Raw genomic sequence first — 18,334 nt, 5'->3', positions numbered from 1 at the left:
GTCCATTTGGCGCTCAAAGCGTTCTCTAACACATTCACCACAAAACAGTCTTGATCAAGAGAGACAACATGACTACTATGTAATACGTGCAGGAACAGGGGGGGCACTCACTCCTCCTAAATGTCGAAGTGGGGACAGGACATTTAGTGATGGCCGATTCACGACAAAGTCCACCTCCTAGCAGAGTATCTTCCGGGAGTGGACAACAGCTTTTCAGAGCTGCTCGGCAGGATGCAGCAATAAGTCAACGCGTGGGAAATCCTCTCAGGAGTCGTGCTCCACTGATTTCCGTGTTGAGGATTCCCAGACATAGGACTGTTTACAACCCCCAAAAACGCCAAATGCCCAAGCTTCGCCTCCAGGTTCCCGCACCCACAGTCCAGGGGAAATGCACTGTGGAGGAATTGGTCAGGGATATTTGCCAGTGCTTTTCCACTCATTTCATACAAGGTTTGAAAGCTAATTCTGGTGGCTTACAAGTGGGCCAAAGCAAACACAAGGAGATGATGGACACTCATCCCCAGTCACAGATCTGGGTTGAATCCATCATCATTCTTTAGCTCACTTTGCACCTCAGTTCAGACCCAGCTATATGAAAATGAGTGTTGACCCTGTGCCTCATGGGAACAGCCCGAACTGCCAAGCCAGGTCTTCCCTGAACCAGAAACAAGCATCCTGGGACCATTCCATGTGGGTCAGACAACCTTGGTTCACCAACCTCCTGGACCTATTAGTAATTACTCACAAGTAACTTCCCAACAAGCCAGGCCTTCTCACATCAACACCAGGGATACTGAGGCATCCCAATCCCAAACAGCTCAACCTAACGATCTGGCTCCTGAGGTCCTAGAATTTGGATACCTAAATTGTCCCCCTTAGTGCATGGTCATCCGCAGGGAAGCTTGTCACCCAACTACAAGAGCCTTCTTTGCTGTATAGTGTAAGAGATTTGTCCACTATTGTTTAGCCAAACATATTGTTCCTTTAAAACCAATAGTGCAAGACATTGTCTGCTATCTATTATGCCTGTGACAATCAGGTCTGGCTCATGCATCTGGCTGTGGAGCAACATACTTAAAGAACATGCATCACTCCTCCTTGTTCAGAGTCCCTGTCATCAAAGTTTTCATGGAAGGACTCAGATGGTTTTCCCTCCTATGATATTCCCAGTTCCCATCCTAGAATCTTAATATTGTCCTTACAAGACATATTGGGCACACATTTTACCCCTTTATTCGTGTCCTCTACAAATTTTATTGTGAAAGGTGGCCTCTAGTTGCCCTTACTTCCCTTAGACACGTAAGCGAAATCCAAGCACTCACATTAGAGGAACGTTTTTTTAAGGTGCACACTGACAAAATAATCCTTAGGACGTATCCAAAATTCCTACCCAAGGTGATCTCCTCTTTCCGCCTTAACCAGACAATTGACCTGCCAGTGTTCTTTCCACATCCAAACTTAGTAGCAGAGCGGGCACTTCACACACTAGATGTAAAGAGAGCCCTAGTACTACATTGATAGGACAAAACCATTTTGAAAGACGCACCTTCTATTGGTGACTTTTTCAAAACCACACAAACCCCACAAAGGTACTACCATTCCAAAAGCAGGAATTGCTTGCTAGCTGCTCAAATGTATACAAGCCTCCTATGTCAAACATCAGCCCTCTGCTCTGCCAATGTCACATTCTACACGTAAAAGAAGCAGTCTCAGTGGCATTCCTAGGCAACATTCCAGTAGTTAACATCTGAAAATTAGCCACTTGGTCCACATCGCCCATGTTCACCAAACATTATTGTGTGGATGTCATAGTAAGACAGCAAATCCAAGTGGGCCAAGCTGTCTTGCGTACACTTTTCTGATGTTCTGCAACACTCTCTGGTTAGTCACTGCCTTAGAGGTGTAAGTGCTTTACAGTCTATGCACAGCATGTGTATCTACAGCTATACATGCCACAAATGGAAAATGTTACTTATCGTAAAGTTTCTGTTCACGACATGTAGTGCTGTAGATACGCATGTGCACCCTCCGCCCCAGAAACTGTTGGTTGTTGCAGATAGCTTTCCTTTACCATTGTTCTTTTCTACTGCATGGACATCTTTACACTTTCTTATGCTCTACATACATCCTCACCCACCGAGTGGGAATATGATCTTAACCATGGAGTCTATGCTCATGCGCTCCGCCAGCTAAGGGAATAGTCACTATACCTTGTGACTCAAAAAACTTCTTCGGGAAAAAAACAAGTTGTACATTTCTCGAAGCCCAACACTAGATGGCAGGAGTATGCACAGCATATGAATCTACAGCGCTACATGCTACAAACAGATGCTTTCAAGGTAAGTAACATTTTCCTTTTTGACTCAAAAATATACATCGCCAAAGTAGTCACTAGCAAGATAGCCCATGCAGGACAACTCACGGAAGCCTTCCAAGTGAGAACTGGGGTCCAGCAGGGTTGTTTGCTGTTGCCTTTTCTCCTCCTCCTGCCCATAGACTGGATCATGAAGACATCAACAGTAGGGAGAAGAATTGGATTTAGTAGACACCTTGAATGCAGCTTGACGACCTGGACTTTGCAGACGACCTAGCCCTATTCTCCCATACCCATCTGCAGATGCAAGAGAACAACGACAATGTGTAAGCCATATCTGCACAAGTTTGGGCCTTCATCTACCTGGGCAGTGTCATAGAGAAGCCGGGCGGCACAGATGCCAATGGCAAGTCAAGAAACAGCAAAGCAAGGGCAGCCTTCATTTAGCTAAAGAAGATCTGGAGTTCCAAGGACCTAAAGATTTAAACCAAGATCTGCTTTTTAAAACACTATTGTAAAATCGGTCCTTCTGTATGGAGCAGAAAGTTGGAGGACAACAGTGATCATCACCAAAGGAGTCCAGACCTTCATCAACACCTGTCTAAAGGAAAATCCTCAAAATCTGCTGGTCAAACACCATCAGCAACAACTATCTATGGCAGCAAACTTTCCAACTCCCTACTCATGAATAAATAATGAAAAGACGATGGGGATGGATAGGTCACACCCTCCACAATCCTGCTCCAAACACCACCAGGCAAACCCTGACCTGGAATCCTCAAGGGAAAAAGAAAAGAGGAAGGCCAAGAAACACCTGGCCCAATGCCTTGAGGCTGATTGCAAGGAGATGGATTACACCTGGAGTTAGATTGATAGAAAAGCCCAGGACAGAGGTGGCTGGAGAGTCCTAGTTGATGGTTTATACCCCAGGAGGGGTATTAGACATAAGTTTGATGGCCTTTAAGTATTGAGGTCCCCAACTAGAGGGTAATACTGAACACAAACAAAACAACATACATAGGAAGATAAAGATGTATATTCCTATTTCCACTGTCCTCACTGGCTCACCCCCCCCCCCCCAAGGAATGCATTACAAAACTGAATATCAGGTAGTCTATGAGATGATGAACAGGCTCTCGCTATATCAAATCGTCACTCCTCTGACAGGCACCCACTACCCACCTGTCAGTATTTCCTTGAGGTTTTAAGGCATTGGGGATTGGCTAGTGGATTTGTTGTCAGTTTTGCTCTCCTGGTTTTGTTTGACCCCAGTCTCTGCTTTCTGCCCCCCCCCTGTGACTCACATGGCGACACAAGTGGGTAGGCTTGTGGGAGGACATCGTTTCTCACTCTTCTGGTGGTCACTCTCTTAGTAGGATTGGTATATCCCTCACACTCCCCACCCCCATATAGACGGACTCAGACAGCGTCCACTGACCAGTGGTCTGTTTTTGCTTCCTCTTTCTTTTTTTTACTTTTTCAACCGCCTTGGACCTGGACTTTGATTGGAGTCCTGATTTACCCTGGAACCGGTGCACGAGGAAGGATCTTCTTTAACCAGACCTTTGCTTTATTTTTGTGACTCTGTATAATAAACCCTATCCGCATACAACATAACACATGAGAGTCTTTCCTTTGGATGCCTCACCCCCCCCCTTTACCTCGGGTCATGACAGTAGGTCTCTATGGACCCTATGTTTTTCGACTTCACTGATGTGAATATGTCAAGACAGGATCTGGGAGCAATGCAGCCCAGCAGTTAAAAACATTATCAAAGTGGTAGTGGCGCCTTAGAGGGCCCTTGAGTTTGCTAAGCAGCTGCTGAGGGTCATGGTTGGGTGAAGCACTTTTTCGAATCCTCAGAAGGACACATCGAAAGGCAACATGGGGTACCAAGTGGAGCCCAGAACTGTGACCGAGTCTCCCTGATATTCAGAAGGACAGCTACTCTGCCAGTGTTAGGTTATCTCGAATCAGGTTCCCTCACCTTTGTCCTTGCATCTATCCCATGTTGCTGGCACTATACGCTGGCACCATACGCACTATACAGGCTTGGCTCTCACTGCTCCCTATGTTCACCCCCCCAGTGAGGACTGCAGTGTCCCAGATTCCACCCTCTCCCTCGGGTGCCATTTACATGGTATGCCGGGCACTCATGTGTGGAACGACCAGGTTTGTGGCTCAAAGTGTGTGTAGGCCGGAAGGCATGGTCTTCTTTCTCCCTGCACACCTGGCTAAATCTCTATGAGGGCTAGACCCTACCTAAACCCCTTGCCTGAAGAAACTCAGCTGAGTTTGGGGGCCATGCTCACTCTCCATTGGTCCCCGGGCATGCTCTCCTCACCTGGCAACTGCAACGCTGGTGATGCTCACTTGTCCTCTGGACTTTCCCCCGCTTGCGGGCCCACTGTGCGCAATGCTATCCCATGCCATTATCTGCGATAAGCGAGCTCAGCGGGTTCAGTGGGCTGACTGGACCCTGTCAGAACAGCCAGGCACTTCTTCTCAGCATAACATGTTAGGCCACAGCAACATATATCCGCCTTGGGTCTTGTATGGGGCCAGGCCAATCAGTCGAGGTCAGAGCATCATGCTCGAGAAACCCAGTGCGCAGCCATCTTTTTCAGAGTTCCCTATTTGGTAGGGTTTAAACCTTGTGAACCCTGGCAAATACAATTGAAACGGATTTTACATTGTTGACTCTCAACGGTAGTGGTTTTACATCAGACCTCCATTTCAGACACCATAGGAAGGGGCTAGCTTTACATTATTTAACAATGAGAATCCCGCTAGCACACTAGCACATATTTCTTGTTCAGGAGGAGCTAGATAGGTCTGGGTTTCATTGTGTACATTAACAATTTTATGTTCCGTATTTAGTGGAGTGTGACTCTGTAAAATTAAAAACACTTGCTCAACATTGATTTATTAAGTGTTTTTGTGTTCCTTTAGGCCACTGTCATGCAGCTCAGATGTTGTTTGTCAGTCACCTTTAAGTTTGCTTGTCTCTGTTGCAAAAGTGCCTAAAACATGATAAATTTGAGGCATACTTTTGAAATATGTGTCATTGTTTTCCTTCAGATATCCTTGGCTCTACTGGCAGGTGATCCAACAATACGTTGGGGCGATAAATCCTACAATTGTTTAACATTTGCCAATGGTACCTTTGGTTCAAACTCTGACGTAAGTGACTACGATTTGACTTTTAAACCCAGTTCTAGCTCAATGGAGCACACTTTTGAATTGGCACGGCCAAAATTGATGCAACGCAACACGAGTAGATTTCAATACCTTTTTTCAATGTATGGAGCCAAAGTTTCTAGCAAACTACCGGATATCTAAATTTGTCCTGTAGATACAAATAGAAATATACATTATATTTTCCTACAATGTTCTTCAATTCTGATCTGAAGCTGCTATTTATGTTGTCCCCTCTTAAATTGATTTCTTGACCCCTTTCAGCCAGTATTGTTAGAATTCAAGATGTTCTGCTTTGGTAGGCGTTGAGATACCTATCACATGGTATATATGGCAAATAAATAGCATGTCACATCTAAATTAAACCATCATTAATGCAGTCCAGTGTAGTCTTCACAATGTAAAATAACAGACGTTATCCTGTTCGATGACAGTCCAAAATATCTTGATTTATCCTGATCCTTAGGGTATTGCAGTTTTTACCATTTTTTAAAGCATTTCTTTTTTCTTGCATCCACATACAGGCATATCTTTCATACAATATAGACTTAAAATCCTTACTCACAGCTCCCATTCAGGTTGTAGTGTAGCCAAAAGATTTCAATACTCTGTTATTCCTGCAGAAAATAGATTCTGTGGAGGTGCGGACATGGTTCATTAAGCAAATGCAAATGCAGATGCTAAAAATACATTTGAGTTTTGAATTTAAAAAAAACATTCGTTTACAGACAGGCACAATGAAAAAGTATTTTTATTGTTGTCATTTGAATTAATTTAATTAAAAAAATATTAATTGTAAGAGTCTTGGACGTGTATTACACAAGGGGTGGAAAGTAGTTAATTGTGCCAGCAAACACCCGTCACCCACAATAGGTATACTAAATGGAGGCCTGAGCCAAGACTAAAATATAGGCGCAGTCCCCAAGCACTACATTTATACTGGCGCTAGTACATGCACTCCATACAGCGGTGGACAGAAACTTGCAATGCTCCTACATGTTTGTGTGCAGACAGCCACTGACCTACGCAAGTGGGCTGGTGACTTCGAGTGATGCTTTCCCTCACACTTAATAGAGGGTCTGTGAAATTGCTGACAATTTAATTTCATGGATGGCCTTGCAAACTAGTGTTTTGTAAATGTTACCTGAGCACCTAGATGGCAACAAAAAGCGATAATAGCAGTTATGAATTTTTTTAACAGTAGGAGTTTATTTCGGTGCAATTAAAATGTTTTTGTTCCTCAGGACAGCATTTTCCGCAATGCAAAATTTCTACTTTTCATCCATTTCTTATAATATTTGGGAATTTGTTTGTCTTTCCCCAAAATAAATAAGTTCCCTGCAATATTTTGTGAAAGTTCCACTTTCCCCAAATACTCCTCTAAAATCAGAGATAATTTAGCACGTTCACCCTCCCCAAACCCTCTGCTGCCGTAGGGGCGCAACTCAAACAATGGAAGGCTGAAATAAAACCATATTTGAAATACTGGACTGATGGATTTTCTGTAGTAAACAGGAGATCAGGAGATAACATTTTCATTATGCAGGTAAGAAATTGGTGAGCAATAACAACACATTTGCTTTGTTTAAAAAAGTGTTTCTGTTTACGTTATGAGATTTTTGAAGGTGAAGCTTAGTTCAGCTGTCATTAAGCCCTGATTTCAGTTAGAAATGTAAGCCTTTTTCACTTTTTACTTTCATGAAAATAATTCAAATTGAACAATAGCAGTGGGGGATATCTGTGGAGTGAAATAGGTCTGTTAATATCTAAATGCACTATTATTCTTGCAAACAAATATGTTGGATTGAAGAAATGCAGTGTGAGACACAGTCGTCCATTAGGTTCAAACCTGTATTTTATATGAATGATGGCATAATTAAGCAGTCTTGCATAAAAATCCATTTTTCCCAGGAATTATGTCTTATCTCTGAAATATTTATTATTTATTTATTATAAAGTTTTGTATAGCGCGAACAAGACCCGTGGTTATCAGAGCGCTTAACATAGAAGGCGTAGGAGAAAGACATATATATCAGACAGTTATACGGACAACAAATATGAGGTAGATGATAAATATACAATATCCCGTGTGCAGTTAGCGTTGATAGTCAATGGTGGGTATACTTCTATCTTAAGTAAAAATGTATAAGCAAGTATGACAGTTAGGTCATTATCAGATCGTGAATGTTTTATTCTAGGTAGTGTATTTCTTAAACAGAAAGCTCTTCACTTCTCGCTTAAATGATGCCACATTTTGGATCTTCCTGATGTTAGGAGGGAGTGAGTTCCATATTCTGGGGGCAGCTCCTGAGAACGCTCTGTCATAGGTTTTTTTCTTGTGGAAAAAGGCTGGCCGTAGTAGCAGTTCCTCAGTACTCCTCGCTGGTCGATTACCTCCCGATAGCTGGATTTTCTTCGCTAGGTATCTTGGGGTGTTGTGGTGTAGCGCTTTATGGGTGATACATGCTATCTTCATTTGGATTCTCGCTTCATAGGGTAGCCAGCTTAAAGCTTTCAAGTGTGGCGATATATGATCGTATTTTCTTGATCCGGTGATAATTCTTGCCGCAGCGTTTAGGCATGCTTTCAATGGCGCTGTGGACATTTTTGGTAGTCCCGCTAAGGTGGTGCAGCCATATTCAATCCTCGAGATAACTAAGGATTGGATTGCTAATTTGAGATCCGCTTCTGAGATGAATGGTTTCAGTTTTCTTAAGTAGTTCAGGTGGAATCGAGCATTTTTAGCCATTGAGTTGATGTGGGCTTTCATGTCCAGATTCTCGTCCAGAGTGATTCCTAGCGATTTAGCTGACTTGATTAGTGTTGGGGTGCAGTTTAGCGCAGTCACCACTTTCGTCCATTCCTTTATTTCAGTATGGCTCCTAGCTGGTGAGATTAGTAGGAACTCTGTTTTGTGAGCGTTCAACTTCAGCTGGTTGGTGGTTAACCATTGTAGAGCCATTTTTAGAGTCTTGTTCATTAGTTCCATGTCTTTTAGGGAAGAGATCTTTAAGTATATCATCCTTTGCTGTGAAATGTGGGATTTTCCAACATTGCTTTCTGTGCCAAACAAGCAATATGTACAAATTAAAAACTAGAACCAAGCTATAAGAATCTTCAGTACAAAGTAAACAAAGAAAATGTAACAAAGAATTTAGAAGCAAGGACACTGTGTTCCCAAGTTACAATCAAAATATTCTTTTTGTGATTACTCTGATTACAGTACTGTTTGAGAAAAATAAGAATCATGATCCTTATGTAAAAATGTATAAATCTTATGTTTCTTCTTGTAATTAACTGATGGAAATCTGTATACAAATTATGAGAACACACAATACTACAAATGCAGTTTATAGGGAAATGCAGTAAGACTGTGGTTTATTACAATCAAGTTCCTCACTGTCTGTGTTCAAGAGATATTGAGGTTCTCACACTGACGTTAAAATTGGATACTGCATGAACCAAAAGTAGTAATAGAACAGAGCATATAATTCCATATCTATGAGGGATTGTTCTTGGTACTAAGGGGAAACAGACAGTTATCTGAAAAGTGGAAGAAATTATTTGCACACATATAAAAAGGACATCCACAAATTCGTACAGGAATGTGGACGAGCTCTGTATCCATGTAACAAGCAAGGTAGCAAAAGCATGAACTGCTGGAAAGCATGATAGGGTCAGGGAGAATTTGTTACCTAGGTCACTGATAGTGATGGTAGCCCTTTGATCAATGCCAATCTAGTCAGAGTCTAGTGAGTAGTGCGACTTGGCAAGCTAGGGGGATCCAACAAATTAAGTAGAAGCATGGGCATATGGAGTCAATGTTCTCACCTGGTAGAGTCAAAACGTGGCCATTTGTGTGGGTCTTGTCCATATGAACTTGTATATCACTGCTATTTTCCTCATTTAGGGCTGGTTGTTACCTAACTTTAAATGCTTGTTTTCTTCTTTCTGTAAAGTGTTCGCACATCCCTAGGACTAGCATACACTGTGAAAAAATCCAAAGTATGATATTTAAAAAGTACACATAAACAGCATTTTAGCAATGCCTTAACCTTAATTCTTGAGGCTATGTGCAGAACTCAGCTCCACATTCAGAAAGGGGGGCTTCAGTTTATATTCACATCCTTTGTCAGTTGGCTAGTTGCCCACTGCCAGTCATATCTGAAAGAGACTATTAGTTATAGATTCCTTACCTTAGAAATGCCACCAGGCGTCAGACAGGATCTGGAGAGTTTTTCCTAGCAGTAGTATCCCTGCGCGTCGGTAGGTGGCGTTGGTCGACTCCGCGTTCATCGCCGTGATTGCCAGGATGACATCGCGGTCTCTACTTAGACCCTGCCCTCGCGCGCCGCCGTCAGTTGTTTCTTTTTTTGGTTCAGCCAGCACAGATTCGGAGAGAGCGGTACCTCTTGTCACTTTTTGACCAATTATTTTTTGACTTTTGTCGACTTCTTTCGAGTCGTCTTGACTCCTGGTGCACATAGGGACATCACGTCGGACCGGCTTCAAGGCTTGTGACTCCTGTCAGAAATTGATGTCCATTACGGACCCACAACTTGTGTGCCTCGGGTGTCCGGAGCGCTACCACGTCCCGAAGTCGTGCTCCCACTGCTGATTCATGAACCCGAAGTCTTTGCGGAGCGGTCCCAAAAGCTTCTCGAGGCCCAGCAGTCTGCTCCACACTGCTCGAGGTTCGGGCTGAGAGGGAGGCATCACCACCACTCATCGTCGAAGTCTTTGTCTTCGGGTAAATTGAAGCACAAAAAAAAGACTGAGAAGCATCCTCGCTCTTCGCGTTCTCCCCATCCGTCAGCCAACACAATGCGGGTTGCGGATGCTGGTGGTCCTGCGGCTCCGCCTGCGAAGCCTGCTGGATCGGGTCTGAGCTTCCCTTCTTTTCCGGGAGCCAGATCAAATCCTACACAACTTTATAGTTTTTACAAAGCCCTTCATTCGACCTCCTCCGGCGTCACATCCACCACCGCCCCTCTGATGCTCATTGTGTCCCCAACCAGCGTCGACGCCGGCCAACACCCTGAGCCGGACAGACGATGACCGACGCCGACCGGTTCCTTTGGTTCCCCGTTTGTATCCTGGCATTCCCTTTTGCCCTGAGTGCAAACCAGATGAGGATGAGGAGGACTGGAAGGGGTCTGTTGATGCTGTAGCAGACCAGTTGAGTGAACCGGACTGGAGAGAGGAGTTGGGTGATGCCAGTGGTCTTGACACCTCACCATACCTTGGTATGCTTCCTCCCACTACCATGGTAACGGGGGAGGGTGCATCATATCAAGCCCAGCACAGGGGCTCATGTGGATAGGATGATTGCCCGACACCACTGCCCAGCCCCTGGCAACCCCATTTTCCTCTCCCAACACCCTACCCCTGAGAGCTTGGTGGTCCAAGCCTCTACTTCTTAGGGCTCATTCCCTACTGCTCCCCCAGATAGGGAATCCAAAAAGCTGGATCATCTTGGGAAGAAGATGTTTTCTTCCGCCAGCTTGAGACTGCTGTGGTGAACACCGCATGTCTTTTGGGCGGTTACACTCACACTGTGTGGAACACGGTTGTGCAGGTGCTGCCAAAGTGTCCGGAGGAGGCCCGGGCCACACTCTCCTGTGCAGTGGCTGAGGGCAGAGATGCAGCAAAGTTTGCCATTAGGTGTGGGCTGAACACTGGCGACTCTCTAGGCAGAACAATTTCAATGTCAGTAGCCCTGAGACGTTATGTCAGGCTGAGGTCCACCAGCTTTCCGGGCGATGTCCAATCAACTCTTTTGGACATGCTCTTTGATGGCCGTCGCTTGTTTGGCGACAAAGGGGACAACGCGCTAGAGCGCTTTAAGGATTCTAGGGCTAAGGCCAGATCCTTGGGCCTCGCTACCACCTCTCGTCCAGAGCAGTCTGCTTTTCGCCTCCTTTCATGGCTACGGAAGGGGTGCCCCACCACGTTCCGCCCAGAGCCACAGGCCTGCACAAACTGTTCAGCCTCTGCTCGTCTGGGGACGTGGGACCCAGCGTCGTGGGTCAGAGGGCCAGTGGGTGTGCCAGTCCACCAGTGCACCCTCTGCAGCAGCCTCCAAACCTTCCTAGTCTGACCCACCAGGGCCACCAATTGCCAGTGGGCGGCAGGATTAGTCATCACCTCCCCCACTGGCAGAACATCATATCGGACAGGTGGGTTTTGCAGATAGTCCAAAGGGGCTACTCGCTCCCCTTTGACACTACCCCTCCATCCATGCCACCTACACTCCATCGCATGTTGGAGGATTGCTTGGCCCTTCTCCACCAAGAAGTTATGGCTCTCTTGGCCAAGGGAGCCATCAAGCTCGTCCCTGTGCCAGAAGTAGGCCGTGGTTGCTACGCCCACTACTTTCTGGTACCCAAGAAGGACAAAGGGCTGCGTCCTATCTTAGATCTCAGGGACATCAACTGCTTCCTCCGTACAGAGAAGTTCAAGATGTTGACATTGGATCAGGTTCTGTCTGCTATTGACCCTGGAGACTGGATGGTAGCGTTGGACTTGCAGAACGCCTATTTCCACATCCCTGTCCTGCCAGCCCACAGGCGTTACCTACGGTTCACGATAGGCCATGAGCATTTTCAGTTTATCATGCTCCCCTTTGTCCTTGCCAGCATCCCTCGGGTGTTCACAAAAGTAATGGCGGTGGTTGCAGCTCATCTGCACAGATCAGGGGTTCCAGTCTTCCCCTATCTAGACAACTGACTGTTAGAGGCGGGCTCTCCCCAGCTGTTGTCTCCCACCTCCAGACTACAGTGGACCTCCTGCATTCACTGGCGTTCACTATCAACGTGCCGAAGTCACACCTGATCCCCTCTCAGAAGCTCCTTTTCATCAGAGCAGTGCTGGATACAACGCAGCTTCGGGCTTATCCTTCCGAACAGCGAGTCTGGGATATTCGGGCTATGATTCTGATCTTTCAGCCTCTATCCTGGGTTTCAGTCAGAATGACCCTGCGGCTGCTGGGCCTCTTGACCTCCTGCATCCTGCTGGTGGATCATGCCAGGTGGCATATGCGGGCTCTGCAGTGGAACCTGAAGTTACAATGGGCACAGCATCAGGGGAATCTTTCTGATTGCATCCAGATCTTGGAGGGCACTGCACACCACTTGCAATGGTGGCTAACGAACCAGGATTGGGTCAACAGCAGATCCCCCTCCCTTCCCCAACCAGACTTCACAGTGTTGACAGATGCGTCACTCCTGGGATGGGGCGGCCACATGGGAGAGGCAGAGATCAGAGGCCTCTGGTTTCCGGCGGTGTCCGGGCTCCACATCAACCTTCTGGAGCTCTGGGCAATTCGTCTTGCACTGAAAGTATTCCTTCCTTCTGTCAAAGGAAGAGTAGTACAGGTGTTTACGAACAACACCACCACCATGTAGTACCAATCAATCAATCAACCAATCATTTGTAAAGCGCACAACATACCCGCGAGGGTCTCAAGGCGCTGGGGGGTGGGCCGCTACTGATCAAACAACCAGGTCTTGAGTATCCTCCTGAAGGTCAGCAGGTGTTGGGTCTGTCGTAGGCTCAGTGGGAGGGTGTTCCATGTCTTGGTGGTGGTTTTTCTTCGGATGCGCGGACGGTGGCGAGTGAGAGGTTGGCTGAGCGTAGTTGGCGGTTGGGGATGTAGATTGGAGAGCCGTCTGTTGAGGTAGGCTGGGCCAGTCTTGTGGAGTGCCTTGTGTGCGTGGGTTAGGAGCTTGAAGGATATCCTCTTGTCGACGGGGAGCCAGTGCCGGTTTCTCAGGTGGAGGTGATGCGGCCGTGGCGTGGTACGTCGAGGATCAGTCGCACGGAGGCGTTTTGGATGCGTTGTAGTCGTTTGATGAGCTTGGTCGAGGCTCCCGCGTAGAGGGCGTTTCCATAGTCGAGTCTGCTGCTGACAAGGGCCTGGGTGACTGTCTTTCTTGTATCTGTCGAATCCATCTGTAGATCTTGCGGAGCATGCATAGGGTGTTGAAGCAGGAGGAGGAGACGGCGTTGACTTGCTTGGTCATTGAGAGCATTGAGTAGAGGATGATTCCCAGGTTGCGTGCGTGGTCGGTGGGTGTCAGGGCTGCCCCCAGTGCCATCGGCCACCAGGAGTCGTCCCAGGCTGAAGGGTTGGAGCTGTGGATGAGGACCTCCATCTTGTCCGAGTTCAGCTTCAAACGGCTGGTCTTCATCCAGTTGGCGACGGCCTTCATTTCTTCGTGGAGGTTGGCTTTGCCGGTGATGGGGTCCTTGGTGAGGGAGAGGATCAGCTGAGTGTCGTCTGCGTAAGAGATTATGTTGAGGTTGTGCTGTCAGGCTACGTGTGCGAGCAGGGCCATGTAAATGTTAAACAACTTCGGATTGAGGGAGGATCCCTGGGGTACGCCACAGATGATCTCGGAGGCTTTGAAACAGAATTGGGGGAGGCGGACGGTCTGGGTTCTGCTGGAGAGGAAGGAGGTGGTCCAATCCAGAGCCTTGTCTCAGATCCCTGCGGCGTGGAGGCATGCGTGTAGTGTGCGGTGGCAGACGGTGTCGAAGGCGGCAGAGAGGTCTAGGAGGATGAGTGCTGCGGTTTTGCCGTTGTCCAGCAGGGTCCTGATGTCATCGGTGGCGGCGATGAGGGCAGTCTCGGTGCTGTGGTTCCTGCAGAACCCTGACTGGGAAGGGTCCAGGATTCTGTTTTCTTCGAGGTATCGGGTTAGCTGTCTGTTGATGCTTTTCTCGATGACCTTGGCCGGGAAGGGGATCAGAGAGATGGGCTGGAAGTTGTTGAGGTCTCTTGGGTCTGCCTTAGGTTTTTTGAGTAGGGCGTTGATCTCGGTGTGTTTCCAGATCTCTGGAAAGGTCACGGTCTCGAGGAAGGGACTGATGACATTGCGCAGGTGGGGTGCGATGGAGCTGCTTGCTCTGTTGAAGACGTGGTGCAGGAATGGGTCTGACGGAGAGCCGGAGTGGATTGTGCGCATGGTCTTTTTTTTAAGTTTGAAACGCTTTATTGAATAATAAAGACAAAGTAAAACATCATTACAAGAGCAAAAATTGAAGTACAAAATAAGAATTAAGATAAATAAACCTAGCAATCAAAAGACAGAAAAACCCCATAAGAGGTTAAGATTATACTGAGAGAAAATGCTTTTATAACTTTTGAGATTTTGGGGGGAGGGAGAAGAAGAAAGAAAGAGGGAGAAGAAGAGGGGGAGGGAGGGAGAGAAAAGGGAGATGAAGTACATAATGAAACAATGCAATGAACTGGCAAAAACAATGCAAATGCATATTTAGAAAGAAAAAACAAAGTAGGGAGATTAGCATCAATAAAATGAATAAATTATGGGGCACATTTAGAGAGAAAATCTGTTAAAGGGGACCATAATAAATCACGTTAAATCAAAAGAGAGGTAGTGGAGGCACATGCACGATCCAACCTATGGTGGTGACAAAGTAAATTCCACCAAGCATTATAACAGACATTCTTGGTGTCTTTCCAATTAGCAGTAATAATTTGAAAAGCAATAGCAATACATAAATCAATAAACTTACGAGTAAGAGGGGGAACATCCCAAATAGAAGCTAAACCACCCAAAAATACAGTGGAAATATCAAAAGGAGCATTGGTAGATAAAACTTTGTTGAGAGTAATCCAGATACGAGACCACATAAGTTGTACTCTGGGACATAAAAAGAACATGTGTTTTAAATCACTAGTTATACAGGAGCAAGATCAACACCTTTTGGAAACTAGAAGTTTAAATTTAAAAAGGTCACAGGGGGTATAAAATAGCTTGTTATAAAAATAAAATAAAGTCTGTGTGGTGCTAGCAGAGCGGGAGGTGTAATGCAATTTGGACCAAATAGAATCCCAGGTAGATTCAGAAAAAGAGCAACCAAGGTCGAGTTCCCAAGAGAGTTCGAGCTTTGATTTGAATCTACATGAGGGTGGAAGGGAAAGTAATTTATAAATGGCAGAGGCATTGTGAGGAGTGTGAAAGTTAGGGGGGGGTAGGTGCTGGGAGGTATCAGCAGGGGGGGCATCTTGCATGATAACAGAGCGTAATGTTGGGATGAGAGTATGGAAATGTGAGAAATACTTATTAGAGATACCAAAAAAGTTATGAAGTTCATGAAATGACATAAGAGAGTCATTGAGAAGAAGTTGATTGTAAGTAAGAATTCCTTTATCAATCCATTCCTTCCAAAAAAGAGCTCGATTGCGGAGTTTAAGAGATTTATTATGCCACAGTGGGGTGTTGAAATGAAGAGAGGAAGGAGAAGAGAACGAACGAAACAGGGAAAGCGATAAAGCTTTAGAATGTTTGAAAATAGGTGAGGAAAACCTGGAAGGAGACTGCGTGAGATAAGAGGCAACAAGAAAAGAGAAAGGAGAGATTTGCGCTAATTCTAGCGAACTCCAGGCAGTATTGGGCAAGGAGGAAGAGTCTGACAAAAAAGGCCAAAGTTGCTTAAGGGAGAACGCAGAGTGAAAGCGTGAAAGATTCGGGAAGTTAACCCCACAAAGATGCTTAGGTTGTTGAAGACGGAGCAGAGCGACTCTAGCTTTACGGTTGTTCCACAAGAATTTGGAAAAGAGACTATTAATAGACTTGAAGAAGAAGTGAGGAAGAGAAATTGGAAGCATAGAAAGACAGAAGTTCACGATAGGAAGAAGCATCATTTTAATGGTAGAGAGCCGACCCCACCAAGAGAGAAAGAGAGGGGACCAGCGTTCAATAAGAGAGGAGAGTTTTTTAAGGACGTCAGAATGGTTGATTTTAATAGTCTCCCTGATTGAATTGGCATATAGGACACCAAGACATTTAATGTGGCCAGAGTTCCATTGGAAACCAGAGTTATGAAACATATGGGGAAGGCAACATTTATTTAGGGGGAGAACCTCTGTTTTATCAATATTTAGTTTGTATCCAGAGACAGAAGAGTATTCTTGTAATAAGGAGAAGAAAGCAGGAAGGGAAACCGATGGATTAGACATATAAAACAAGATATCATCAGCGTAAGCGGTAAACTTAATCTCCACATCCTTGAAATTAAACCCAGAATAGGAAGAGGATTGACGAATTTTAACTAGGAAGGGTTCTAACGCCAAGATGAAAAGGAGAGGGGAAAGTGGACAACCTTGTCTGGTTCCTCTATGGAGGGGAAAATAATCGGATTGCAACCCATTAATCCAAAGAGAGGTAGAGGGGGCAGAATAAAGAAGTTGAACGTATTTGAGGAAAGTGGGGCTAAAACCATGCCATCTCAAAGCACCGAACATAAAGTCCCAATTGACACGGTCGAATGCCTTCTCAGCATCGAGAGTAATAGCGGCAAGTGGAGAGTCCATTTTGGCGGAAAGATGAATAATGTTGAGTAGAGTCCTAGAATTGTCTGTAATGGATCTACCCTTAACAAAACCAGATTGGTAGATATTAACTAGATCAGGGACAAGGGAGTTTAAACGAAGGGCCAGAAGCTTTGCATAAATTTTACAATCAGTGTTGATTAATGAAATAGGTCTATAATTCTTGCACAAGGAGGGATCCTTATCTTTTTTAGGAAGAAGAACTAGCATAGCCTGTGTGAAGGAACCTTTAGACTCACCGGAATTAATGAAGTGATTAATTAACTGGAGTAAATAAGGGATCAGAACCGATTTGAAATGAAGGAAAAAGCGAACTGTAAAACCGTCCGGGCCGGGTGTTTTATCTTTGGGCAAAAGAGAGAGAGCAGTGAGAATTTCTTTATCTGAGATAGGGGTATCAAGAGAGGAGAAGTCGACCGATGTAGTAGTAGGAGCAGGGATTGACCGAAAGAAGGTGTCTAGTTGGTCGGCCGAGGGTGTAGATTCAGGGGTGTAGAGGGAGGAGTAAAATTGTACAAAGCAGTCAAGAATTTTAGCATCAGAGGACTGAATAGTACCTTGTGGATCTTTAATAGAGACTATTTTGGATTTTTGCTTCTTAATTTTAAGATAATTCGCTAAAGATCTACCAGCCTTGTTGCGACCGCCATAAATTTTGGCATTAAACTGGAGGAGATGATTAGAGGCTGAATCCCAAGTATGTTTATTAAATTGCATCTTCGCGGAGATGAGAGAAGATAGAGAATCTGGAGAGTTAGAAGGGTAGTAGAGATGCTCGAGTTCTTTGATACGTTTAGAAAAGAGGAAGCCAGAGAGAGAGCCTTCTTATTTTTGCGTGATACATAATCAATAATCCAACCACGAGCGGTGGCTTTGAAGGCGTCCCAAAGAAAATGAAAATTAGAAGTGGAGTGTCTATTATTTGTGAAAAATTCATCCATAAGTGAGTGAAGTGTTCTGTGAAAAGCGGTGTCCAGTAAGAGGGAATTATTAAAACGCCAACGGGAGGACTGAGGAATGGGAGAGGGGTAATCCATGTCCAAAATAACAGGGGCGTGATCAGAGATAAGGATGGAGTTGGTCATGAATTGGAATGCATGATGGGATAAAAAAATATAATCGATACGGGAGAGAGAAGAGTGAACGGGAGAAAAAAAAGAAAATTCCAGGGAATCGGGGTGTGAGATTCTCCATGAATCAATAAGGCCTCTGGAGGAGATGGATTTATGAAATAACTTCTGCATTTTATTGGGAATGTAGCGAGATTGTGATTTGCGGTCCAAGAAGGGGTCCATCAATTGATTACAGTCCCCACCGACAATCATATCCTCGCTAGCATTAGAGGAAAGAAGGGAGGAGAAATCGTGCCAAAAGGGGAGATCAATACCATTCGGACCATAAACATTACAAAGAGAGAAATGAACATCATTCACAATACAATCAAGTAACAACCATCTACCATC

At 45.2% G+C, this 18,334-nt stretch overlaps 1 protein-coding gene across 2 annotated transcripts in view; it reads left to right on the top strand.

The window, feature by feature from the left end:
• The window catches only part of LOC144785552 (peroxisomal carnitine O-octanoyltransferase-like), a 414,661-nt gene that overhangs the window by 175,133 nt on the left and 221,194 nt on the right, over window positions 1-18,334 (top strand). For both annotated transcript variants that reach the window (XM_078664397.1, XM_078664398.1), the window contains exon 9: window positions 5,396-5,497. In XM_078664397.1, coding sequence (XP_078520523.1) covers window positions 5,396-5,497 — 102 coding nt within the window. The remainder of the gene's footprint in view (window positions 1-5,395; window positions 5,498-18,334) is intronic.

This window comes from Lissotriton helveticus, chromosome 10, assembly GCF_964261635.1.
Source record: "Lissotriton helveticus chromosome 10, aLisHel1.1, whole genome shotgun sequence".
In the NCBI taxonomy this organism is placed as follows: Eukaryota; Metazoa; Chordata; class Amphibia; order Caudata; family Salamandridae; genus Lissotriton; species Lissotriton helveticus.
This window is presented reverse-complemented; position numbering and strand designations above follow the sequence as displayed.